This window comes from Salmo salar, chromosome 26, assembly GCF_965601325.2.
Source record: "Salmo salar chromosome 26, fSalSal1, whole genome shotgun sequence".
NCBI lineage: Eukaryota > Metazoa > Chordata > Actinopteri > Salmoniformes > Salmonidae > Salmo > Salmo salar.
In genome coordinates this window covers 13,567,161-13,594,381 of record NC_138316.1, presented here as the reverse complement: position 1 = coordinate 13,594,381, position 27,221 = coordinate 13,567,161, and the positions used below count along the sequence as shown (strand labels likewise).

At 41.7% G+C, this 27,221-nt stretch overlaps 2 protein-coding genes across 4 annotated transcripts in view; one reads left to right on the top strand and one right to left on the bottom strand.

Moving 5' to 3' along the window:
- The window catches only part of LOC106587291 (phosphorylase b kinase regulatory subunit beta), a 72,704-nt gene extending 57,666 nt beyond the window's left edge, over positions 1-15,038 (bottom strand). For 2 of the 3 annotated variants that reach the window (XM_014175541.3, XM_014175540.3), the window contains exons 1-3: positions 14,908-15,038; positions 11,705-11,791; positions 2,616-2,754 (exon numbers count right to left, since the gene is read on the bottom strand). In XM_014175541.3, the coding sequence (XP_014031016.3) occupies positions 2,616-2,754; positions 11,705-11,791; positions 14,908-14,971 (290 nt within the window). In that variant the 5' untranslated portion in view covers positions 14,972-15,038. Of the gene's footprint in view, positions 1-2,615; positions 2,755-11,704; positions 11,792-13,483; positions 13,588-14,907 lie in introns of all 3 variants that reach the window. The other variant, XM_014175542.3, reaches the window with a different exon arrangement.
- A 36-nt stretch (positions 15,039-15,074) lies between these two features.
- Positions 15,075-27,221, top strand: part of LOC106587292 (T-cell immunomodulatory protein) — a 45,145-nt gene continuing 32,998 nt past the window's right edge. Inside the window, exons 1-6 of the mRNA XM_082969419.1 lie at positions 15,075-15,450; positions 17,299-17,383; positions 17,567-17,706; positions 17,855-17,906; positions 18,068-18,145; positions 18,363-18,457. Of these exons, the coding sequence (XP_082825545.1) occupies positions 15,273-15,450; positions 17,299-17,383; positions 17,567-17,706; positions 17,855-17,906; positions 18,068-18,145; positions 18,363-18,457 (628 nt within the window). The 5' untranslated portion in view covers positions 15,075-15,272. The remainder of the gene's footprint in view (positions 15,451-17,298; positions 17,384-17,566; positions 17,707-17,854; positions 17,907-18,067; positions 18,146-18,362; positions 18,458-27,221) is intronic.

Sequence of the window (27,221 nt, the reverse complement as noted above, 5' to 3'; positions counted from 1 at the left end):
CAGACATGGGAATCTGCCCATCCATCCACTCCAATCTAGTGCACACACTCCAGTCCCCTCTCTAGTCACATGGAGGGTAAGTAATGGTTTGGGCCTGTGCTGTCAGATTGGAATCATCTTAATTAAATTCCTGTGACAATGCTAATGGAAAGAAACCATGACAGATGAGTAGGCCCCTCTGGTCTACTTGAACACTCTATTTTTACTCTTTTGTCCCCTGGGAGAAAAAACGCACACCAGTGGGTTTTGAAAGAGCACTTTGTTACAAGGTCTAGTGGAGAAAGTCCCTGACTATTTTGAGTATCTCAGATCCCCACTCCACAGATCTCCACTACACCCTCTGTGTATGAAGTAAAGGACACATTACTACAAAGAAAAAAGTGTACCCGTTTTATAATCAGAGATACAGAATGTACAGGGTGTCTGAAGGTGAGAGGATTGTGCCTAGAGACGAGAGAAACATTTGAAGGAAATATGGTGCTGTTGATGTTTAAGCCCCCCCCTTTGCCCTCAGAACAGCCTCAATTTGTCCGGGCATGGACCCTACAAGGTGTGGAAAGCGTTCCACAGGGACGCTGGCCCATGTTGACTCCAATGATTAACACAGCTGTGTTAAGTTGGCTGGATGTCCTTTGGGTGGTGGACCATTCTTGATACACACGGGAAACTGTTGAGCGTGAAAAACCCAGCAGCATTATAGTTCTTGACACAAACCGGTGCACCTGGCACATACTGCCATACCCCAGTCATAGGCACTTACATTTTTTGTCTTGCCTATTCACCCTCTGAATGGCACACATACACAATCCATGTCTCAATTGTCTCATGGCTTAAGAATTCATTAACATGTCTCCTTCAGTTCATCTACACCAGTGTTTCCCAAACTTTTTATAGTCCCGTACCCCTTCAAACATTCAACCTCCAGCTGCGTACCCCCTCTAGCACCAGGGTCAGCGCACTCTCAAATGTTGTTTTTTGCCATCATTGTAAGCCTGCCACACACACACACACACACACACACACACACACACACACACACACACACACACACACACACACACACACACACACACTATACGATACATTTATTAAACATAACAATGAGTGTGAATTTTTGTCACAACCTGGCTCGTGGGAAGTGACAAAGAGCTCTTATCGGACCAGGGCACAAATAATAATATAATAATCAATAATTTTGCTGTTTATTTAGCCATCTTACATATAAAACTTTATTTGTTCATGGAAAATTGTGATTAACTCACCACAGGTTAATGAGAAGGGTGTGCTTGAAAGGATGTACATAACTCTGCAATGTTGGGTTGTATTGGAGAGAGTCTCAGTCTTAAATCATTTTCCACACGCAGTCTGTGCCTGTATTTATTTTTCATGCTAGTGAAGGCCGAGAATCCACTATCACATAGGTACGTGGTTGCAAAGGGCATCAGTGTCTTAATAGCGCGATTTGCCAAGGCAGGATACTATGAGCGCAGCCCAATCCAGAAATCTGGCAGTGGCTTCTGATTAAATTACATTTTCACAAAACCGGTTGTTGCAATTTCGGTATATCGGTAAGTGGACTGGAGGCAGGGCATGAAAGGGATAATAAATCCAGCAGTTTGTGTCATCCGTTTCGGGAAAGTACCTGCGTAATTGCGCAACCAACTCACTCAGGTGCTTCGCTATATTACATTTGACATTGTCCGTAAGCTTGAGTTCATTTGAACACGAAAGACCTGTGTGTTGTCCTTGTTAATGCAGACAGAGAAGAGCTCCGACTTCTTAATCATAGCCTCAATTTTGTCCTGCACATTGAAAATAGTTGCGGAGAGTCCCTGTAATCCTAGATTCAGATCATTCAGGCGAGAAAAAACATCACACAGATAGGCCAGTCGTGTGAGAAACTCATCATGCAAGCGGTCAGACAAGTGAAAATTATGGTCAGCAAAGAAAACTTTAAGCTTGTCTCTCAAATTCAAAAAAACGGGTCAATACTTTGCCCCTTGATAACCAGCTCACTTTTCTGTATGTGGTAAAAGCGTTAACATGGTCGTTGCCCATATCATTGCATAGCGCAGAAACTACACGAGAGTTCAGGGACCTTGCTTTAACAAAGTTAACCATTTTCACTGTAGTGTCCAAAACATCTTTCAAGTGGTCAGGCATTCCCTTGGCAGCAAGAGCCTCTCGGTGGATGCTGCAGTGTACCCAAGTGGCGTCGGGAGCAACTGCTTGCTCGTTACCACTTCACTTCCCAGTTTGGGAATCCCTGTTCTACACTGATTGAAGCGGATTCAGCAAGTGACATCAATAAGAGATCATAGCTTTCACCAGGTCAGTCTATGTCATGGAAATAGCAGGTGTTCCTAATGTTTTATGCACTCAGTGTCGTCTGGATGCTCTATTAAGTGGGCACCACAGCAGCAGCAGTACAGGCCAATGTGCAGCACCCCCTTGGCATTACAAAAGCTGTCTGCTTTGATTAAGAATATTGGTCCCTGACGGAGCCCATTAACTAAGGTTGTACTAGATTAATTATTAAGATCAACTTTAAAATGTACAGTGATCTAAGGTGGCTGTGGATACAGTGCATGTGTTTGTGTGTGTGTGTGTGTCACCTGTAAGCTAGACCCAGGGCCCAGGAACTGGCTGCACAGTACAGGGAGTCCCGCACCTTGGCTTCCTTGCAGCTGGAGCATGTCTTGGTAGGGAAGAGGCCAGTGGTAGGGCTTTGGTAGTTCAAAATGGTGGTCTTCACTAGAGAGAGAAACAACAGAGAGACAGGTGATCCCCCAGGCTTTCAACTATATTTCTGTTTTGTATAATATTGTACAACAGCTGATGAAACAGACATTGACCAGTGTTCTTTCCTGATAGTTGCTGGTTAGAAATACAATCTACACAGGACCTTCTAAATCAGCCTGTTTGCATGGGTGAGAGTTTAGGCTTGCCTGCTGACATCACCATGCGGTAAATTGGTTAATAGACCAATAACAAAGAGAGTTACAAACCTCTCTGACAGTTTTAAGTTTTCTCCTGCCCACTCAGACCACTCCCAGAGAGTCAAAGCTAAATTCTTGATTGATAAATAGTTTTTTGTCCATTGTAGTGGAAAACTTTACAGTAAGGTTCTTAATTGTTACCCAGAAATGATTTGATATAAAAATTGCTACATTGGGCCATTAACATTGTTTGTTGTTGCAAATTGTGAAATGGAATGGAAAATAAAGGTATGTTAAACAGCTGTATATTATTGCTGTAAAACCAGACATCCTAATAAGGTGTGTTACTGCACATGTGAAGGTAGCAATAACTTTGGTCTTCAGGTCATATACATTCTAGAGTGACACACATGTTTATCTTCATGGAAATCCTCTAAATATTATTTAGCTTAAATAAAAGTCACACTAAAACAGAAGGCCTGGAATCACAGGAATGTCACCACACCACCCTCTACTCCTCCCGATGAATAATCTGTCTGAACAGGGTACTTCATTTTTCATCACCACATTATGCCAGAGCAAATGATGGGGACATCCATTCTGCCAGATCGTTTGTTAAAGAGAGTCCGGGTCAATTCAAAGAGACAAAGTCAGCATAGCCGGGATAAAGAGGCGATGGAGGGAATTAAGCAGAATATTAATAAACCCTTCAGTAACTCGGCAGTGACAATTACTTTGACCCCAGAGGCTGCTTGGGAAAAAACACATTAAAAGGACAGTGCCTCTTCTGGCCAATTTCATATGTTAACCAGAGTTAAAAAAGTAGCATCGTATTGGGGCTTCCCCTGGCATTGTGAATGTAAAAAGAAAGCTGATTGAAAAATTGCTGTGTTAATTTCCCGCCATTTCCCCCCACATGCTCTGGACAATTTATTATTTTGTTTCCAACGATACTTCCTTGTAATACTATGATATTGCTAGTCCATTCAAATATGTGCTTGGTAATATAAATAACAAACGCCAGAATTGGAAACACCAACCTATTTCTCCTCACCACTGTCTCACCAACACTGTGAACTAGCTTCTAGTGAGCGCGTACCAGTAGATTCACAGATTTTAGGCACAAGTTCTTCAACCGGCTGTTCAAAACAGCGCCATTTCTGTTCTTTTGCTGAACATGGCCCTGGTCAGATGTGTAAGATTACGGTCGTTTGGCCCTGTGATTTTGTCTAGTTATTATAGTATTGGCCAATGTATTATTTTGTACTTTCTTTCAACAAATTTTCATAATTTATCATCATCTGTAGGCTATTGTAAATAACCTCAGGATACAGTCTTCTCGTCACCTGCACTGTTTAATAAATACCACCTATTTTGACCTCGGAAAATCCGACCACGACACCATCTTGCTCCTTCTGTCTTATAGGCAGAAACTCAAACAGGATGTACCAGTGACGAGAACCATTCAACGCTGGTCCGACCAATCGGAAGCCACGCTTCAAGATTGTTTTGATCACGTGGACTGGAATATGTTCCGGTCAGCCTCAGAGAACAACATCGACCTATACGCTGACTCGGTGAGTGCATTTATAAAGAAGTGCAATGGAGATGTTGTACCCACTGTGACTATTAAAACCTACCCTAACCAGAAACCGTGGATGGATGGTGCCATTCGCACAAAACTGAAAGCGCGATCCAACACATTTAACCATGGAAAGAGGTCTGGGAATATGTCTGAATATAAACAGTGTAGCTATTCCCTCCGCAAGGCAATCAAACAAGCGAAATGCCAGTACAGGGACAAGGTGGAGTCGCAATTCAAAGGCTCAGACACGAGACGTATGTGGCAGGGTCTACAGTCAATCACAGACTACAAAATGAACTCCAGCCATGTCACAACACCGACGTCACGCTTCCAGACAAACAAAATACCTTCTTTGCCCGCTTTGAGGATAATACAGTGCCACCGTCGCAGCCCGCTAACAAGGACTGCGTCCCCCCATCTCCGTGACTGATGTGAGTAAAACATTTAAACGTGTTAACCCACACAAGGCTGCTGGCCCAGACGGCATCCCTAGCCGCGTCCTCAAAGCATGCGCAGACCAGCTGGCTGGTGTGTTTACGGACATATTCAATCGCTCACTATCCCAGTCTGCTGTCCCCACATATTTCAAGATGTCTACCATTGTTCCTGTACCCAAGAAGGCAAAGACAAATGAACTAAATTACTACCTCCCTGTAGCACTCACTTCTGTCATCATGAAGTGCTTTGAGAGACTAGTAAAGGATCGTATCACCTCCACCTTACCGGCCACCCTAGACCCACTTCAATTTGCATACAGCCCCAACAGGTCCACAGACAACGCAATCACCATCACACTGCACATTGCCCTATCCCATCTGGACAAAATGAATAACTATGGAAGAATGCTGTTCATTGACTACAGCTCAGCTTTCAACACCATAGTACCCTCCAAGATCATCATCAAGCTGGAGGCCCTGGGTCTCAACCCTGCCCTGTGCAATTGGGTCCTGGACTTTCTGACGGGCTGCCCCCAGGTGGTGAAGGTAGGAAACAACATCTCCACTTCGCTGACCCTCAACACTGGGGCCCCACAAGGGTGTGTGCTCAGCCCCCTCCTGTACTCCCTGTTCACCCATGACTGAGTGGCCATGCACGCCTCCAACTCAATCATCAAATTCACAGACGACACAACAGTAGTGAGCTTGATTACCAACAACGACGAGACAGCCTACAGGGAGGAGGTGAGGGCACTCAGAGTGTGGTGTCAGGAAAACAACCTCTCACTCAACGTCAACAAAACAAAGGAGATGATGTGGACTTCAGGAAAGAGCAGAGGCAGCACCCCCCTCCACATCGACGAGACAGCAACGGAGAAGGTGGAACGTTTTAAGTTCCTCGGCTGACACATCACAAACTGAAATGGTCCACTCACACAGATAGTGTGGTGAAGAAGGTGCAACAGTGCCTCTTCAATCTCAGGAGGCTGAAGAAATTTGGTTTGTCACCCAAAACCCTGACAAACCCTTTTACAGATGCACAAATCGAGAGCATCCTGTTGGGCTGTATCACAGCCTGGTACGGCAACTGCACCGCCCTCAACCGCAAGGCTCTCCAGAGGGTGGTGCGGTCTGCACAACGCATCACCGGGGGCAAACTACCTGCCCTTCATGACACCTACAGCACCCGATGTCACAGGAAGGCCAAAAAGATCATCAAGGACATCAACCACCTGAGCCACTGCCTGTTCACACCGCTACCATCCAGAAGGCGAGGTCAGTACAGGTGCATCAAAGCTGGGACCGAGAGACTGAAAAACAGCTTCTATCTCAAGGCCATCAGACTGCTAAACAGCAATCACTAACTCAGAGAGGCTGCTGCCTACACTGAGACACAATCACTGGCCACTTTAATAAATGGATAACTAGTCACTTTATACAATGCACTCTAAAAAAATGCCACTTTAATAATGTTTACATATCATACATTACTCATAATCACATATATACTGTATTTTATACCATCTATTGCACCTTGCCTATGCCGCTCGGCCATCGCTCATCCATATACTTACATGTACATATTCTCATTCACCCCTTTAGATTTGTATGTATTAGGTAGTTGTTGGGGAATTGTTCGATTACTTGTTAGATATTACTGCACTGTCGGAACTAGAAGCACAAGCCTTTTGCTACACTCACATTTACATCTGCTAACCATGTGTATGTGACAAATACAATTTGATTTGATCCTGACTCTTCGACTCAACTGTTTCTGCTCCAAACCCAACTAACTCAGCTGCTGGGTCCATAAATGTAACCTACCATGACTCACTTTTCTCACATTCAATCTCTGCTTTAGATTTGGAAAAGGCAATATAATGTATTTGGAGGCACATCAGAAGAAAAATGGCACCTTAGTAAGACTCCTCTGAATCAAAACCACAGTAAAATATGTTATTATTCTCTAACTCCAAAAGGCACAACAGCACTCTAGATGCAAATAAACTGAGGTTGGAGTTGCTCAGTCTCATATGATGATATTATCATCCATCAACCTAATGTCCCACTAAATCAACAGCTAGTGCTGTTTCTTAGAACGGGCCATCCCTCTGCTCCCAGACAGTGAAAGAAAGAAAGAAAAATAAGTAAAAAAAAGAGACCTCCACAACAAAACATAAAGCTCGTTTTAACATTTCTTAATCTCCCCCGAGCCAGTGTCAGATACTAGCCCTATGCCTCCACTATAATCAAGTGTGAGAATGAAATAAGAGGCACTGGAGTGTGGCCACATTACCACATAAATAAGAAACCGGAGGCCCACACAGGAGAAAAAGAAGACAAACTGTGAGGGACAGTGATGTCCCTAATGTCTTTTGCTCAGAAATGATAGGGAATAAGTCCACACTGCATCCTAAGAGCATGTAATGCCACTGGCTTTACAATTGCACCTTTTTTTTTGGAAAATGGAAATAGAGTCATCATTTCATTACCTCTGAGGCCAAAAAAAAAAGGTATTCATCCACCGGCCTGTGCATTGGCGATAACAACTGCTGCTATGCTCCCTGCTAAAATTAAGCAAGCGCATTCAACTGCTATGTACCGACCACAAAATTAAGCAAGAACATTTCAACATATTGTTATCTCACAGAGAACGTTTCTGAGAGAGCAACAGGGGGCTTGATGCATGCTATTGTTGCAGTACTCTTTCATTCATTGCTAGTAGAACAAATCACTCACAACCTCACCTAGAGCAATCGAAAGCTTTCCGAATTTCGACCAATCTGACTGAGCAGAAAGGGGAATGGGAAAAGCACTGTGTAAAATATCACTATAATATAGTCTACACCACAAAAAGTGTGCTGTCACATTATTGCAAAAGCTAAAATTGCATCCGTTTACCTTGGAGAACAAAACATGCACCAAACATACAAAAGCTACAGGGGTAACATGAATGCAAAATTCATGAATAATGAGTGAGATTCACTTTCATCCAGGGAGCCCAGGTGGTGAGAAACACTGATATGTTGTTCTCTTTAGGGATGTCTGTCACCATGACTTCACACTGCAGGACTGGTTTCAGATGAGGGACCAGTTGCTCCCCTAGTGTCTTTCACTTGGCTGCTTTTCCTGTAGCATCCTCATTTCAACCTAGACAGCCTGTGAAATAACCCTCACTTCTGGGAAACTTTTTCATCAAAATTTCACAAGTATGCTGTCTTTTCTCTACAGCTGTCTTATACTAGCCTTTGGGGTGGGATACAAAAATAATACAACCCTCTGGATTTTCAAACATGAAACCAAATTGATAAACTTTGCTCCCCAAAAACATGGGCAATATCTGATAACACATTGAAGCATCTTTGTTTCCTGTCTTCAGTAGAACAAACATTTGTTTTTCCCTTTCTTCAAATAGGCTCACAACATAAAACATAATAGAAGCTGTATTGCCCTTGAAACGTCATTTGTCTTGAACATAGGTATAGCATTTACACCACAGCCCCAAGTCACAGCAAAGCACAGATCACAATAGACTACATTCTATCCTTCATAAAATTACAATGTAATGCAATACACTTCCTCTGTTTACACACTGAACAAAGGGTGTCCTTCCTTTAACGAAGAAAGCCATGAAATCTGTTGCCACGCTGTATCCATGCACCCCCTGTCATCGTCACAACTGACCAATGGGGTGTGACATGTCTGCCAATGGTGCGGTAACCTGTGAAAATGGCCTGACCTGACTCAGACAGACTCAGATTAGAGCCCATGGGCTCTATTTTCGGCTAGTGTTAAGGCAGCGCTAGTGTCAAATGCACGTTAGTTTGAAATTTCGCAATGGCTATTTCCAGCCCTAACGCTAGGTTCGTCAATTTATCTGTCTTGAATATTTGCTTGCTTACGCTCAGATGGGCGGAGTGGAAATATTTGATGCGTGTCCTTAAAAACATGATCCAAAGTGCTAATTTCAGGCAGTGCTGATAGGGATATTTGAGACTAATCAAAATCTGGTTTTAGCAGTTGGTTATGGTATGAATTTTGACAGTGGAAACGCAGCCTATCCAGCCATGACGCACACTGCCCATACGCGCATGGAACAAAAGTAGCCTAACGTGCTTTTGGTGCCTGTATACTTTGTATTTAGAAACATGAAAAACAAATGTTTTTTTACATTTCGTGTTATTTGATTAAAAACCAAGCATAGCCTCCCCTCCTCTCAATGATGGCGGGGTTTTTTGTCTGCCCAATGCAATCGCGAAGTAGTCAAGACTGTCGATAAAGGATTTGGCTCCTGAGACCACTTGGAAATAAATCTTAATCACCAAAGCTTTATTATATCAACAAAATCTAATCAAACCTTATTTGTCACCTCCGCCGAATACAACATGTGTAGACCTTACTGTGAAATGCTTACTTACAAGCCCTTAACTCTTTCTTGAACTGCACTGTTGGTTAAGAAAATATTCACCAAATAAACTAAAAGTTAAAAAATAATAAAAAGTAGCACAATAAAATAACAATAACGAGGCTATAAACAGGGGGTACCGGTACCGAGTCAATGTGCGGGGGCACCGGTTAGTGGAGGTAATTTGTATAAAAGTGTAAAAAAAAAATGGAGGGGGGTTGTCAATGTAAATAATCCAGTGGCCATTTGATTATTGTTCAGCAGTTTTATGGCTTGGGGGTAGAATGTTAAGGAGCCTTTTGGTCCTAGACTTGGCGCACCGGTACCGCTTGCCGTGCGGTAGCAGAGAAAACAGTCTATGACTTGGGTGACTGGATTCTTTGACCATTTTATGGGCTTTCCTCTGACATCGCCTAGTATATAGGTCCTGGATGGCAGGAAGCTTGGCCCCAGTGATGTACTGGGACGTACGCACTACCCTCTGTAGCGCCTTACGGTCAGATACGGAGCAGTTACCATACCAGGCGTTGATGCAACCGGTCAGAATGCTCTCGATGGTGCAGCTGTAGAACTTTTTGAGGATCTGGGGACCGATGCCAAATCTGTTCAGTCTACTGAGGGGGAAAAGGTGTTGTCGTGCCCTCTTCATGGCTGTCTTGGTGTGTTTGGACCATGATAGTTTGTTGGTGATGTGGACACCAAGTAACTTGAAACTCTCGACCTGCTTCACTAAAGTCATGTCAATGTTAATGGGGGCCTGTTCGGCCCGCCTTTTCCTGTAGTCCACAATCAGCTTCTTTGTCTTGCTCACATTGAGGGAGAGGTCGTTGTCCTGGCATCGCACTGCCAGGTCTCTGACCTCCTCCCTATAGGCTGTCTCATCGTTGTCGGTGATCAGGCCTATCCCTGTTGTGTCATCAGCAAATTAATGATGATGTTGGAGTTGTGTTTGACCATGCAGTTTTGAGTGAACAGGGAGTACAGCAAGGGACTAAGCACACACCCCTGAGGGGCCCCAGTGTTGAGCGTAGCAGACATGTTGTTGACTACCCTTACCACCTAGTGGCAGCCCGGCAGGAAGTCCAGGATCCAGATGCAGAGGGAGGTGTTTAGTCCCAGGGTCCTTAGCTTAGTGATGAGCTTCGTGGGCATTATGGTGTTGAACGCTGAGCTGTAGTCAATGAACAGCATTCTCACATAAGTGTTCCTTTTGTCCAGGTGGGAAAGGGCAGAGTGGAGTGCGATTGAGATTGCGTCATCTGTGGATCTGTTGGGGCGGTATGCGAATTGGAGTGGGTCTAGGGTATCCGGGAGGATGCTGTTGATGTGAGCCATGACCAGCCTTTCAAAGCACTTCATGGCTACCGACGTGAGTGCTACGGGGCAGTAAGCATATCTCAAGTTTGAGAGGAGTAAAACAGTGAGCTGACATTCACTTTTATCTATGCATTGTAGGCAGGCCCACATTATTTTAGCCATGCAAATCCCGTTTTGGATTTTTGGATGTGCGTAAAACCTTCCATATTCTGTGTTGTTTTAATATTATATGCCCACGGAGAAACATTATGGTGCCTGTAAGTGTGACATGTTAAAACAAGTTGTTTCTTTGTTTAGTTTAGAATTTGATTAGAATCATTAGTTCTCTTTTTAGGCCTTATCAATAATGAATTTAATTTTGCTTAATGACAATGTTTGGCATGTCCATGCTCAGCCATAATACAATTTGAGGTAGACCTCGGCCCTATATCAGTGGGAATGCTATTGAAGCCATGCAATTACTTCGAACAATGTGGACTGCAAATGGGTTCAAGTTACCCTATTGAGGAAAGATGGGATAGGTCTACATCTTGTTATTTTGTTTCTGTAAGCCATTTAAAAAACTATAACGGACTAACATTGATATTGGAGTTGATTCCAAGGCAATACATAAAAGTCTGTAAATACACAACCCGAAGCAACTACATACTTCGCCATGGAGCACGTTCTGATTGGCCAGTGAGGGGCCAGGCCTCAACACACCCACAACTTGTTTATTTATCAAAACCCAGACCTTTCGTGGCAACACCACCAAGTGCGCCAAGAATTGTGCTAGAAATATTTGAGCTATTGTCACTAACACATCCCTGAAACAATAGCGCTACCGCCTGCACTTAGATTTACCGTTGCGTTAGCTTTGTTAAAATAGAGCCCTAAGAGTAACATACAAAATTAAATCCACATTTCAAACCTAAATACTGTAAAGCTACACCCCCTAGAAGTACAAGAATAAGCTCGGAAGGACCTCACCTTTGAGGACGTTTTCAAAACAAGGATTTTAAATAGTAATCACAGTGCTTACCTGCATTGTAGTAACGGTCAAGTTTCTCCCATAGTGGCTCATCCTCCCGGTGGAGAATGGAGAGCTTGAGAGGTTCATAGATGGAGCCTGAGGAGAGATAGAAAACACAATTCTTGACAGAACCTTCATTGTTGAGCTAGAGCTCAATTGGAGGTCATTTGTTCATGTCTCAGGTGCCTCTATGGTACTTTCCCACACACTCTGGAGACACACTACAGTAACTATATGTCAAAGAAAGACTCCCATGAACACTTGGGGAGTATTAGGATGTAAGACTGATGCCACAAAGGTTCCTAGTTATCAGCACTTCTATCACACATCTTCAGAAACAAATGTATTTAGACCTAAATGCTAAACATATTTTACAGAATGATTTTAGATAATGAAGACTTTACCTACACATGGGATTGAAGAGCAACAGCATAAACACATTGTCAAAATAAATCAGTATCAGTCATTTTTTGTGATTTCCGTCAGAATACAATGAACAGTCCAGGTCACACAAAAACCACAATGCATTGACGTATGCAATCATGACATGGCCCCATTTCCAACGCACATTTAGTCACTGCAAATATCAAAACAAACCTCCAGCAAGAAGTGTGATTTCATATGCTGAGCACAAATTTTAAATATAATGGAACTTGCCACCATTTCAAGCTTTCTTCAGAGCCAAGTGAATTTCAGGGAAGCCCCATCTGTTGGACCACTACTTCAGACAAATTTTATTTTGGAGTGATTTACATTTTAATGGGATCAACCTTGGGTCAATACCTCAGGTACTGAAAATCCACATTTCCAGTCAAATTACCATAATTTCCATCAGCTTTTAAGTAGTAGGGACAAAGGCATCACTTTTCAAGATAACTCTGCAGAGGCAGTGTGAGGCTAATATGCAAATTAAAGGTTTTATTTCATTTCTACTGAATAGAAACATGGATCGAAGTCTGTGGTTGTTGGAAAATATTGTGTGATTAACTTCACTGACAGAGTTCAATATTTGTTAATACAAGGCTTATGAATTGAATACGGGTTAGTATCATTTTCTATTTCCATTCAACAGTATATTGGTTGTACTACATTTGGTGGGAACCCTAGGGAGAAACTGTCAATCATAGGTGCAGCAAAAAAAGTGAATTATGATGACAACTTGATTACCTGGATCATTTTTAGATACAGTAGTGTATACCCAATTTTATCACACAAAATCTACCCCACGAAGCCTATATCCAAGACTGGTATATTGGTATAGCATCCTGACCAAGCCACGTAGACAGCAGTAATATTAGTGTATCACAGCATTTTCAGCATATCATACCATACACCTGAAGAAAACTGAACACAGCAGGATGGTAGCAGCTTAATTTGGGAGGACAGGCTTGTGGTAAATACTGAAGCGGAATGGTTTCCATGTGTTTGATGCCATTCCATTTGCTCCGTTTTAGCCATTATTATGAGCCATCCTCCCCTCAGCAGCCTCCACTGAAACGGACATATGATACTAGGGTGGTATAGTAATACAAAACTCTGGCTGGCAAGATTAATCTTTGAAATGTATAATTTGGAGTGATGTCATCCTGCTAATTCTCATAGAATGATATACAGGCATTACACTCGATTGAATCTAGATTTAGTTCAACCCAGTTTGAAAGGCTTCAGGTTTGGAGTGCTTGCTACCTCTTTTTTAAACTTATTTTACCATGTAAATTGACTGAGAACACATTCTCATTTACAGCAACGATCTGGAGAATAGTTACATATGCTCAATTCACTACTTACCATATCTTTTTAGTTTCCGAGGAGCTTTGGAAATCTCACATTCCGAGCTGGCCATTTTCAAAAGGTGAGGTAAAGGGCAATCGTCTCTCAGCTAAATTACAAATCTACAGCAATTCACAGGAGGGTTAGTAGAGCGGCTTAAGAAAAAAAAATCAATAATGAATCACATAGCAAGTTAATATTAGGTGGCTACAAAACAGACAACAAATGACAAAACATGAATACGCCATGTAGCCTACAATGGTCATTGAAAGATTAGACTACTTGGAAATTATTTGTATGTTGGCATAGGATGGTTAAGATGAGTGAACTAGTAATGATGGTTTGAATTAGCCTAATGTCTGAATGTGTCTTTTTTCAAATAGAAGTCCATAAATGTCTATACATATTTTAAGGCATTCATTTGTCAAACTATAATGTTTGTATGAGTGATACTTAACAAATTCAAACTATCATTATGATTATGATAAAGTATTTCTTAAATACCCTACTATTGCCTTTATTGTTAAATAAAAAAATGTAATGAAAAATTGCATGAGTCCTTTAATTGACAGCAGGCTTCATTAACCACTGATCATAATCAAAATCAGTATATAAGTTATAAGACTTCAGATTGAAAACATGGACATAGACAAAGCCCGCAAGTGATTCCACCCCCCTCGCTCAAGGGCACATTAACAAATTTTTCACCTAGTCGGCTCGGGGATTCAAACCAGCGGCCTTTCAGTTACTGGCCCAACGCCCTTAACTGCTAGGCTACCTGCCATATTTGATCGTGTCTCAATATAATCAAGGTATGAAATGATTGTTATTTTTCCGATACAATCTCTTTCAGCACCCCAACAAAAATGGCTGAATCTCATTGCCTACCCCCGCACTGTCTATGTGAGCAGGTTGCCATGTTGGCTAATGTAATGGCATCTAGCCTGATAAACGAGGAAGATAGCCTACATCAGAGGAGGCTGGTGGGAGGAGCTACATGTATATGAGGACAGGCTCATTGTAATGGCTGGAATGGTATTAAATAGAATGGAGTCAAATACAAACATATGGAAGCCACATGTCTGACTCTGTTACTTGTATTCCATTCCAGCCATTACAATGAGCCCATCCTCCTATTGGTCCTCCCACCAGCCTCCTCTGGCCAGCATGTACATTTATTCTCTTTCAGTATGATAACATTGCTGTTTTATGTAGCCTAACACAAACGGCAAGGGTAGAGAGGCAACACCTGAAGAGAAAATCTTAAAATAGCTTCAGTAGCTGCAAACTTGACCTTTCATGCTCATGCATGCCCACTGCAGTGGGCTATAGTGGCTATAGCAGGCAAGGAATTGATATCATCTGTTTCGTTGATTTTTCACTCAGGACATTCGCAGAGGTTTGCAGATAATGCACAGTGTCAAGCAAGTAATATGTCAAACCTGAACGTTTTTGTCTGGCTTTGATTTCCAGGAGTTTCCTGCCGACATCTGCCAAGCTTGACATGTTGGTTGGTTCTCTGTGTTTACCAAGTAACAGCACGTTGTGACACTGCTGTAAACTAGGAAGCGCTGATGGTGTGACGTCACACCACCCTTTTATTAACATGTCAATAATCTATCTCCCTCTTGTGCCATTGATGTTCTTTACCTTTATATTTACGCCTAAATAAGGCTGTCGGTTGTGTAATTTTTGACAAGTGTCAAACCCCACGAGTTTATGCTTAATGCATTTCTTGCTGTCATTTCTGCCGTAAACCAAACGCGCACTGCAGTATTCCAGTTTGTGTTGTTTGAATTGAACAACTATGAGGATATTGTTTATCAAGATTTTTACATTTACTGTGTATTTTGCAGGGCAGTATTTAGCATCTGCTCTTCAAGATGTAACAACTGACTTGTTCGGGTCTGAAAATCATGGCACTGTGGCTGCGTTTGGTGATTTCAACTCGGATAAACAGACAGATATTTTCATCATCAGAGAACGTGAGTAGCTAAAGTTAGCTAGCTGGCTAGAATACTGTTCAGTGTTTTGTATTTCCTTTTCAATAGGATTCATTTCGTTAGTGAATAATATAGAAACTTTAGCTAGATACTAAATGTGGCTACTTGAATTAATGACATTTGCTGTGCATGTGTTCCAAAAACTCATAGGATGCTAGCTAATCTAGCTAGCTAAACCAAGCTGTTGAGTGCTGTCATATTGTCTGGTAAGCAGTTAGCTAACACAATTATTTACCACTAGATACAATTTGCTCTAGCCTACATTGACTAATAGGGATCGTACATATCGGGTGCCTGTCTTCCAAACAGAGACAGGAAATGCAAAGCAATAAAAACAGTGATGACGTAGCAATCTATTTGCTCTGCTTTGAAAAGCTGTTGGGTGTTCAATGCATTACACAGTGGTGTAAAGTACTTAAGTAAAAATACTTTAAAGTACTACTTAAGTCGTTTTTTGAGGTATCTTTACTATTTATATTTTTTACAACTTTTACTTCACTAAATTCCTAATAAAAATAATGTACTTTTTACTCCATACATTTTCCTTGACACACAAAAGCACTCGTTACAATTTGAATGCTTAGTAGTACAGGAAAATGGTCCAATTCACGGACTTAGAGAACGTCCATAGTCATCCCTTCTGCCTCTGATCTGGCAGACACACTAAATACAAATGCTTAGTTTGTAAATTGTTGGGTTGCGTCAATCGAATATGGTATTAGGATATAAACAAACCATGCAACTTAGTTTTGCAATGATTATTTAATTCATCTTTAAGTAAATAGAATGACAGTACAAATGGTAAATATGATGTTCGTATATACGGGCTCACTGCACCACCTCGCAGGGTATACAGAGAACTCACTGTTTAAGCACAAAGTTCTTCTTTAATACTCTGACAGAGATAGGCCCGCTCTGAGCGGGAACTATCAGAGTAGAGGCTGAGCGTGGTTTAGACTTACTCAGCCTATCGCAGGCGCACAGGCTGGTCCAAGCCCCCTGGCGCATCACATGTTGCCAGGCGTTGGATCTTATCTTCTTAGTGTATACTCAAGAGTCAGCAACCACTCAATTTCCAGTGATTTACTTATACAGTTGTTTCTCCACTCTATCTGTTCCTCACATGCTCCCCTTGTGATGGGTTTCACAACCTCCTATCACTAAGTCAGCTGCCTACACCTTGTTACACAATGTTCTCTTTGTCTACCCATTATGCTGTCCTGTTTAAGTTCTGATATATTATAAACCATAATTATAGTTGCACATTCAATATCTGCAGAAGCATAAAACTGAAAAATAACCCCACAAAATGATGTCTGAGTGTTGGAGTGTGACCCTGGCTGTCAAATAATAATAATAATAATAATAATAATAAGGAAATTGTGTCGTCTGGTTTGCTTAATATAAGGAATTTGATGTATAGCTTTTATTTTTTACTTTTACTCAAGTATGACAATTGACTACTTTTTCCACCACTGTACTTAAGTACATTTAAAACCAGATACTTTTTAGACTTTTACTCAAGTAGTATTTTACTGGGTGACTTTCACTTTTACTTGAGTAATTTTCTATTAAGGTGTCTTTACTTTTACTCAAGTATGACAATTGAGTACTTTTTCCACCTCTGGCATTACCTACATTACAAGACACAGTAGCCTAATAACTAGAATGAAACAAAAACATAAAATGGGTATAGCTCTCTCACCAATGAATGTCTTTCAGTGAATTTGTCACTGCATTATTGATATGGTTATGTGACTGTGCTGTGCTGAGTATGAAAGTGAGCATTTTGTGAATTTGTTTTTATTGCATATTTGATTGAACTTTTAGAATCTGAGTTGGTGATATTCTTGGCTGATCTGAAAGCCCCATACTTCAAGCCAAAAGTACATATCCCTAAAAAGGCTTTGCCCGCGTAAGTTTCTGATCTTATTCTCTCAATTGTATTAGTGCACACACCACCTCTCATCTTGAAGCATCAATAATTCCACAATGTCCAGGCAAACTCTGTGGGTTAGGGTACTGAGAAAAGCCCTATGCTATTCTTTACTGGGTTATGTCAACAGCAGGCACTCAATGAATGTCTTTCCTCTTTCAGCAATTGTATCATAACTGGTGTTGTTCCTGGAGACTATGATGGAGATTCTCAGATGGATGTGCTTCTTACAGCTCAGCTCAAGACCAAGGCCACCTCAGACACAATGGTTTTTGTATTCTGGGGAAACAACCAAACCCTGGGTAAATTGTTGCTCTATTCAGCCTAGACTCAGGCTTATGGAACACAACGTTTGAGGCTTGTAGAACAAAAATAATGTACTCTAATACAGAAAGTTAACTTCTGTTATTAAATAACTAACTGATTAACATCTCTTATCTGGCTTTGCAGATGGGCAAGTTGACCTTAATAAGACATTTGTGGACCAACCTCTGATAATGGAGTAGGTTAAGCATGTAAAAAAAATGTTTTTACAAATCACCAGTTGTTTTTTTTTATTATGAGTTTCCATGTAAGCAATATTGTTTACCTAAACTTTGTCCTATGATCTTGCTCATGAGTTGGGAGTTTTGACAGTTTTATAAATGAAATTCTCTTACGCAGCTTCAATGGGGACATGATTCCAGACATCTTTGGGGTTTCTGCTGATTCCTCCACTGAAGTCTGCTATCTTACTGGAAGGTAAGGTGGAGATTAGAAAAGTAACCCAATGCTTTGCAGTCCCCATAAACATTGTTTTATTTTACATTATTATCCATGTCTTGACAAAACTCAATTGCAATACATTGAAATATTGTAGATGTATGCAGTGTTAAAAACAGCACCGTTGTTGGTTGGTTCTGTGTTTTTTCAGAATGTCTGCTGAGCACATGAATCATGTTGTTTTCTTTCCTCACAGGAACGCAGTGTGGCAGGCAGCTCTTAGTTCACGTGTCAAGATGCGTGTTCCTCATTCCAATGCTTTCATCGACCTAAACAAGGATTTCACCGCCGGTGAGTAGGCAAATGTCCTAAATGGTTTATTGGAACCTTGCATTGCCAGACTCAGTAATCTGGCATTACAGTAAGGCTGGATGGAAGCTAATTGGGAACCATACCAGATTAGTCTAATGTTGGACATGGTGTGTGTAGTGTTGGTGTGCAATATCTTTTCCATTTCTTCAGCAAGATTGGAGTCTGTAGACTCACTTTCTACAATGAAACATATGGACAATGTGGCATGGCAGTCTAATGGTGGTGTGATCAGTCTCTTTAGCAGTAGAGTCGAGAGTAGGGAATTCATTCTGGGGAATTGGGCACTCTTCTGGAGCTTGGTAAGTAGATGCTTGTATAAATGGTCAAAATCTGTGTTTCACATACTGTATACAAAAGCAAGGAAGTTGAGTCTGTTCTTGGCAGCCCATCTTCTTCTCTTCATGTCTTTTTGAATTGATATGATGTAGTAACTTGTTAAAGGTTTCCTGTCTGTATTGGGATCGGTTTGTGGGTTACCTTGTGCTATTCAACCCTTGGAGAGAATGTAGGCCTACTAGGTATCGCAATATTTTTTCCATGGCAAAAATGAAAACACGAAGCACTCCAAACATTGTGTGCTATAGCTTGGAAAATAAATAAATATGACTTCCTAAAGAAGTTAAATCCGCTTTGTGTTTTGCTTCCTTGCCGTGGGACTAATGAGTATCGCAGTACTGGTATCGTCCCGGCCCTAGGGCCTATGCCACAAGTTTCATGAGACAGCTGGGTAGATGATCTGTCAAGGCAATTATCACTTTTTATTTATATTGTGTGGAACACAAATTTTCTCATGAGTTCCTTAAGCTCCAAACAATTGGATTAAAATATATTATAGTTAAACAATTTTCAAGTTGACTAAGAGAGAGAGGAATTCCCATTTTCCTCACCACTGAATAAATAAATCGGCTTCTTCTTGTTTTACTGGCTTTCTCTTTTTCCACAAAATGCCATCCGACAAACCTGTCACTTAGACTTATGGTCCTGACGTTTTAGATTTATTTTTCTCCCAGGAAGTTAAATCTCATATTAAGACAATCACAGAGAATTTTGTCGTGTCTGACCTACGGTAGGTATCTTTTTGGGGTATTTGCTTACTGAGCTGTGACAATTTAACCAGAGCATAATCATTCATATTTAAGCTGCTAAGGGATTAGAAAGCATACTCCTTTGGACATGCCAGCCCACCTGGGGAGAGTATCTTAAAGGTTAGCCTGTCTGTAATTTAGCAAGGAAGTCTTATGTTGCAGTTTGGTTTATGATTAATTTTTTCTGTGCTGGGGTGAGGATTGGAACTGTGGGTGTTGACCACTTTTGTAAAATGCAAGCATGAATCTTACAACTCACAGATTCAACTCGTCAGTCAGTTTGAATGGCTGCTCGTTGCCTGCTTCTCATATTCATCTTGTGTAAGAGGCTGTAGACTAGAGCATCTGTCCTAGGGGGATTTTTGCCTAGGTCTACAGAGAAGCAGAACCCTGAGCCCCGGGACACACGTCACACTGGCAGGAGCCTGGCACGAGTGCAGGTACCCAAACCAGGAGACTGTCCTGTCGCCATGGAAATGCTTTGTTGTTTCACTGATTGTCAGTCTGTAAAATAAATGTATATAAAAACATTAAGAGACTATACACCTGTAGAGAAAATTGCTGCCGGTTTAGAAATGGCACTGAAATTTACAATTATAGTGTCCACTGCAATGAGTGTCTGGTGCAGCTACGTTTAGCTGTGAAGCGCTTAGTGTGGGAGGGAGGATGCTGCTTTTCAGGAGGAAATGAATTAGAGAATTAGGTGAATTAGAGCTCTGTCTTTCCACTGCACCTGCCAGCCTCTCTAAGCAGGGGTAGAGAGAGACTGGGACATGACTATATAGCCTGTACTAGAAATCAAGAGTGTGCAAAGTTGTTCCCATGTTTTCCAATACCCCATAGGATGCACCGAAGGGACTGTCTTGGCGAATCGACTACAGCCGGTACAGTAAGTGGAAAATCATGTTTGTTTTTTGTGTGGGACATTTTAAGTGGACCTCATTTGGTTTGGACCACCACTTGCTATCTTTGTCGCCTTGTCAGCAGCGTCACAGAGAGGTATTTTATTATCATGCATCCTGTCCAGGGATGATCAGAGGAGGGTCATCCCGTGTCGCGGCTCCAATTTTAGTGGTGTTTAAACCTGTAAACATACACAGCCGAGCTGCATCCAGTGACCCTCTACCCACGACTCCTTTTAAGAGATCTGAAATTGCTTCCTGTTCAATGTCAAGGCCTAATTTAAGCTGTAAATTGGACTGTCGAGCAGCCGCTGTCCCCCTCTACAGTATCACATGGCCAGTCTGTATCATGTCTCATCTCTCTCTTCCACTTCTGGTGTTTTCTGTTCACTCCTCCTCATCTACAGTTGAAGTCGGAAGATTACATACACTTAGGTTGGAGTCATTAAAACTAGTTTTTCAATCACTCCACAAATTTCTTGTTAACAAACTATAGTTGTGGTAAGTCGGTTAGGACATCTACTTTGTGCATGACACAAGTAATTTTTCCAACAATTGTTTAGACAGATTATTTCACTTATAATTCACTGTATCACAATTCAAGTGGGTCAGAAGTTCACATACACTAAGTTGACTGTGCCTTTAAACAGCTTGGAAAATTCCAGAAAATTGTCATGGCTTTAGAAGCTTCTGATAGGCTAATTGACATCATATGAGTCAATTGGAGGTGTACCTGTGGATGTATTTCAAGGCCTACCTTCAAACTCAGTGCCTCTTTGCTTGACATCATGGGAAAATCAAAAGAAATCAGCCAAGACCTCAGAAAAAAAATTGTAGACCTCCAGAAGTCTGGTTCATCCTTGGGAGCAATGTCCAGCGCCTGAAGTTACCGCGTTCATCTGAACAAACAATAGTATGCAAGTATAAACACCATGGGACCACGCAGCCGCCATACCGCTCAGGAAGGAGATGCGTTTTGTCTCCTAGAGATGAACGTACTTTGGTGTGAAAAGTGCAAATCAATCCCAGAACAACAGCAAAGGACCTTGTGAAGATGCTGGAGGAAACGGGTACACAAGTATCTATATCCACAGTAAAACGAGTCCTTTATCGACATAACCTGAAAGGCTGCTCAGCAAGGAAGAAGCCACTGCTCCAAAACCGCCATAAAAAAACCAGACTACGGTTTGCAACTGCACATGGGGATAAAGATCGTACTTTTTGGAGAAATGTCCTCTGGTCTGATAAAACAAAAATAGAACTGTTTGGCCATAATTACCATCGTTATGTTTGGAGGAAAAAGCGGGATGCTTGCAAGCCGAAAGAACACCATCCCAACCGTGAAGCACGGGGATGGCAGCATCATGTTGTGGGGGTGCTTTGCTGCAGGAGGGACTGATGCACTTCACAAAATAGATGGCATCATGAGGAAAGAAAATTATGTGGATATATTGAAGCAACATCTCAAGACATCAGTCAGGAAGTTAAAGCTTGGTCGCAAATGGTTCTTGCAAATGGACAATGACCCCAAGCATACTTCCAAAGTTGTGGCAAAATGGCTTAAGAACAACAAAGTCAAGGTATTGGAGTGGCCATCACAAAGCCCTGACCTCAATCCCATAGAAAATGTGTGGGCAGAACTGAAAAAGCGTGTGCGAGCAAGGAGGCCTACAAACCTGACTCAGTTACACCAGCTCTGTCAGGAGGAATGGGCCAAAATTCACCCAACTTATTGTGGGAAGCTTGTGGAAGGCTACCTGACACGTTTGACCCAAGTTAAACAATTGAAAGGCAATGCTACCCAATACTAATTGAGTGTATGTAAGCTTCTGACCCACTGGGAATGTGATGAAAGAAAGAAAAACTGAAATAAATCATTCTCTCTTTATTTTTCTGACATTTCACTTTCTTAAAATAAAGTGGTGATCCTAACTGACCTAAAACAGTGAATTCCTACTAGGATTAAATATCAGGAATTGTGAAAAACTGAGTTTAAATGTATTTGGCTAAGGTGTATGTAAACTTCCGACTTCAACTATATGTTCTGGTAGTTTATTTAGATGAGCAGGTTGTGACAACTACAGATGGTTAAGTATCCCTGTAAAAAGGCTCCTAATTGGCTAATTCTGACACACTTGAGTCGTTCTACTGCTACCAAGATCACCAAGTCAGTTCTGACACAATAAGACGAGGAATAGATGCTTAACGTGCCAACGAGCTCCAATACTCCTATAGCATCGCATAACAACCTTGAGGGATTTTTACATTTCATGTTATTTTGCTTGGTTATATTTTACTAGAACGTTGAGGTTCCCTGGGGTTGGTATCAGTTTTATATCTCTATAATGGTTTTGCTATGCCGGGGAATCGGAATGTGAGAACTCATTAGAAAAAGGTGGTAATTGCCAAATGATTATAAATGTCATTATGCTCAAAGACACTGAACCGATACTATCATATGGCTTGTCGCTAGGCAACGTGGCTTTGCAATGCTCCCCGCAGCATCCAGTTAGGAATAGTTTTTTCTGTTAGAGAGAAGTTGATTGTTGGTATAATGTAAGGGAAACAGATTTGCCTCATATCAACATTACTGGAGTGGGACTTTGTAAAGGGATTCACCCATTGCCGAACTGGACAATTTTAAAAGGCATATTTAGTAGTTTTGGCCTGTTTTGAATCACTGTGTCACATTTTGCATGTTAGAAGCATTGCGTTTCTTTTTTTTTTCATACAGAATCATTTCTGGTTTCCGTAATATTGATTAGGCTACCATGTGTTTGGCATTGCCCTACCTGTTTTTAAAGATCTACTGTAGGCCTGCATGAAACATTCATAACATATGCTGTAAATGAACATGATATAACAGCCACGTAGATTTTATACAGATATTGCAATCATGAAAGGATGACATTAGCCTATGTCTCATAATGGTATTGTACCGACCTTATCATGGAACAGTACATTGTGTCATAAATTCTAGACTTGCTTCCCAGTGTTTTGGTACTAATTTGAATAGATACAGAATTAAAACGAGCACAGCGTGCTAGTGAGGCACCAAGTTTTGAAGTGAAATGTTTACGCCGTGTCTTTTCCGGAAAGCTGGCCGAGTATCGAACATACAGTACATTTGTTTACATCAGTTTGTATAGATACATGAATGAATAAATAAAGCATCTAATTTCTCACTGATGTACTGTATACAGTATGTCTGTGGCCTCTGGTTGTGCTGCTGTTTCCAGTGCAATCCTCTTATGTGTAGTACTCTCCCCCTCCAGGCTTATAGTGGTTTATTAGCATAATACCAAACAGGGTTCATTCATAAAGACCAAACAAACAGCAGTATCTGCCTGAAGCTTAACACTAAATTGTTTGAATAAATTGTTTTTATTGATAGATCTACGGTATGCACTCACTCAACATGGAAAGATGTAACTGCTCTCTCTAAGTCAAATCTTTGTCAAACCCTTATAGTTGTTCTGATTAAGTAGCTTGATTGGCGTCTGGAGCGAAGCCATGTTCACTAAAAGAATCGAATAGGTTTGCAAGTACACACACTCTCTCCGACATGGTCACAATAACATTGCTCACATAGGCCTAAACATGTACGTAGGCTATACTCCACTGCAAGGATGGGCTTCTTAAACTTGTTACAGGACTTCAGTGAGCAGTTAAACTTCTGTATTTGCTCCCCAGAAGTGGCAGAGGAATGGAATCCAGTGTATGAGGAGTTGGTGTAATCCCCCATAATGCACCTACGTTGTTCCCTTAATGGTTTTATGAGATTATTTCTCCTCCGAATAACATCTTTCCATTTTCTGGTGCCGTTGTGTCATGTTTGTGAATAAGGTGCTTTGGGTTGAAGGCACACGGTTATATTGACAGGAATTGGCTTATGGAGGATTTATTTATGGGATTTCACTTTTTTCCTGCCCTGAATTTCATGCTCTTCTCCGGAAGCTCACTTTGATTAAGTCTTTTGGGTTTGTCCCTAACTCGTTTTAATGTCAGTTACACAAACAAGCTGAATGGGGAAAACATTGATACAATATGGTATTTTATTTTAGAGATTATTGCATGGAGAGTGTCGGCTCAGTCCAGCTCTCGTGCATTTTTCTCCGGCCTGTGTAGTTGTTTTTTCATCCCTTGAAAGCTCCATACAATATCGTACAAATACCAACAATATGTTGAAGGTTTTTTATCTCAATGCTGTCATTGCGTCTTTTAATGTCATGCCTAAATCCTCGTTTGGGATTTGGCAAGTTAAATTGGTAGTTTCACGGTCGGATCAACTCCTCCCAGCAGAAGACAGAGCCACATTTCATTCAAGCTGGCCAGGCAGTCTGGATCTCTCCCTTCCCATCTTCCTTAATGGGACAATGGGCTGAGTGCTGGGTTACTGTCCTTGAGAGAAAACAGCCATGTAGTGGGGAGAGTAAACCTCTCTAACTACTGACTGTCTATGTCCTGTCCTTGCTCAAGCAGTAGTCATTGGAGCATAAGTGCCTGCCATTTTCAGCAGCACAGCAATTATTAATTAAAATGCTTCAAGTAAATGTCAATTTTTCATTTGTTCAGTTTTGCTGGCTGCATATTGTCTGCGGCTGTCATCAGAATGGCTATTTGGCTGCCATCGATTCGGCATGGCTGACGTTTCAAACGTTGCCTGACTGATGTTCGGCAAGTCTGAAATTAAAACTATATATTTTTTTACCCAGGACCTGAGGAAAATAATAGATTTGAGCACTCCACTGTGAGATGAAGATCTCTTTCTAGTCCCATAGAGATGTACCCTGGATCCTCATGTCTCACACGGGTCTACTCTGGGATATTGGCCTAGTTGTTTTTACCTCTTGTTTAGCCTGTATTTCTCCTGGGATCCTGAATTCTATCTACACCAGTACTTTTCTTCAAGGATTTTGTGTCGGTGCAGGGATTCAGTAGCTTGACGCTACAACCCCTGCTTATCTCCCGTGCTCTCACACTGGAAGGCTCCCTATGTCTGGTGGTTGTTGTATCCATTTCACTGATGACTGACTGACATGACATTTCCTTTTGTAATGTCAAAGGTTTCTTCCTCCCGTGCAACAGCAGAAACGTGGACTGGGGTAGGGAGGTCAACATTTCAAACTTTTTTTATTTAACCTTTCTATAAGTAGGCAAGTCAGTTAAGAACAAATTCTTATCTACAGTGACAGCCTAGCCGTCATTGTAAGAGAAGAGAATGCATGAAAACACAATTGACAAACAGATGAGAACAGAAAGGCCTATCTCAGTGCTCTGAATACTTAGCACCCGCACACAAACACAATTCTGACTTAATTTTTGCCTCATTGTGGGCTGCCTAATTCAACCCATATTTCCCTTCTGAGTCTTCACTCGTTCAGAAATGGACATCTGGCCCCCAACCCCTGGACAGAGAAATGAGATCCAACTCACTTGGCCCTGCGTGATCCCATCTCCTCTCCGGCCTGAGGGGTGAAGCGCTCTCCCCCCCCCCCCCCCCTCTCTGTTCCCCTCCGTCTGTCACTGAGCAGGGAATTGGAGTCACAGCTTGTTTGCTGAGTAACAGTCTAACAAATATGCTGCTCAGGGGCATTAAAGCCCGTGGAGAGGGGCAGCCTAAAAGCAACCCTCTCCCATCTCAGCTAATGGGAGTGGGCACAGCAGTGATAACTGCAGACAGGTGGGGCTTGGGAGGTGTCTGGATTCATAGGACACTAATGCAGAGGAATGTCATGTTTGGTTTACAGCATTGCTGGCACAGAGGCTGAGGAGGCTCTGAGCTTTAGGCAGTAACCACTGGTTAAAAGCAGGTAGGGTAGAGAAGCCTTACTGTTGATTTGCATTAATATGGTTTAACTAGCTCTAAATGCAGTTGGCCTGTTGATGCAACTTTAACAGTTGCATCATTCTGAAATGGGATGCTGTGATAATCTTGTAGATTGGTTATTACTGACTATTATGCACTTTGTTTTCATACACCCTATTATTGTTCTCATACCTTACCTTATGCACCATTCATGTAACTATCTTCGTCAAGACAACCCATTAACTGTATTTTTTTCCCATTGGAAAAACAAAGAAAATATTTCACAACAAAGCCCTGGTTAATTTGACATCTTTTTGTTTGACAACTGTTAGCTGTTTGACTCCTCCTCGTTAGGTCATAGCCCTGTTCTCAGTGTGAATGTGTTCTGTCTGGCATGGAGGAAACCTCCCAGGAGACAGCCTTCCTCTGACTCCAAATACAAAGCACCCTTTTCGAATAAATGAACAATGGTGGGAGAGAAAAGCCACCAAGACTGCTCATTAACAGCCCTGCACCTTGCTGAACCCCATGGCTTGTGTGAGAGAGGGGGTCAACGCCAGCCTACTGTAGCACATGCTGGAGACAGTAGGGATGGCTGAGCATCCCACATACAGTGTGAGCATTGTCTGAAACTTGTGAGAGAGAGAGAGAGCTGTGGATGCACTATAATTAGCTACAAATCTGCTCACCTCCATTTGTCATCAGCTGCTGTTTGTTTGTTAGCTCTTCATTTTCTCCCAACAGAATCTCTCTCCAATTACCAGTCCTTAGTGGCTGACCCAGAGATTTATATTGCTCTTTAATCATCATAGTGGGAGAATGGAAGGAGGAGGAGATTTCATGTTTCATTTAGTTAGTCCCAAACTCATCATTTGGCCTGCTGACATGACTCTGCTGCTGCTCTGTGTTGACTATATGATATCCTAGTAGGAGTGCTTTCTTGACGT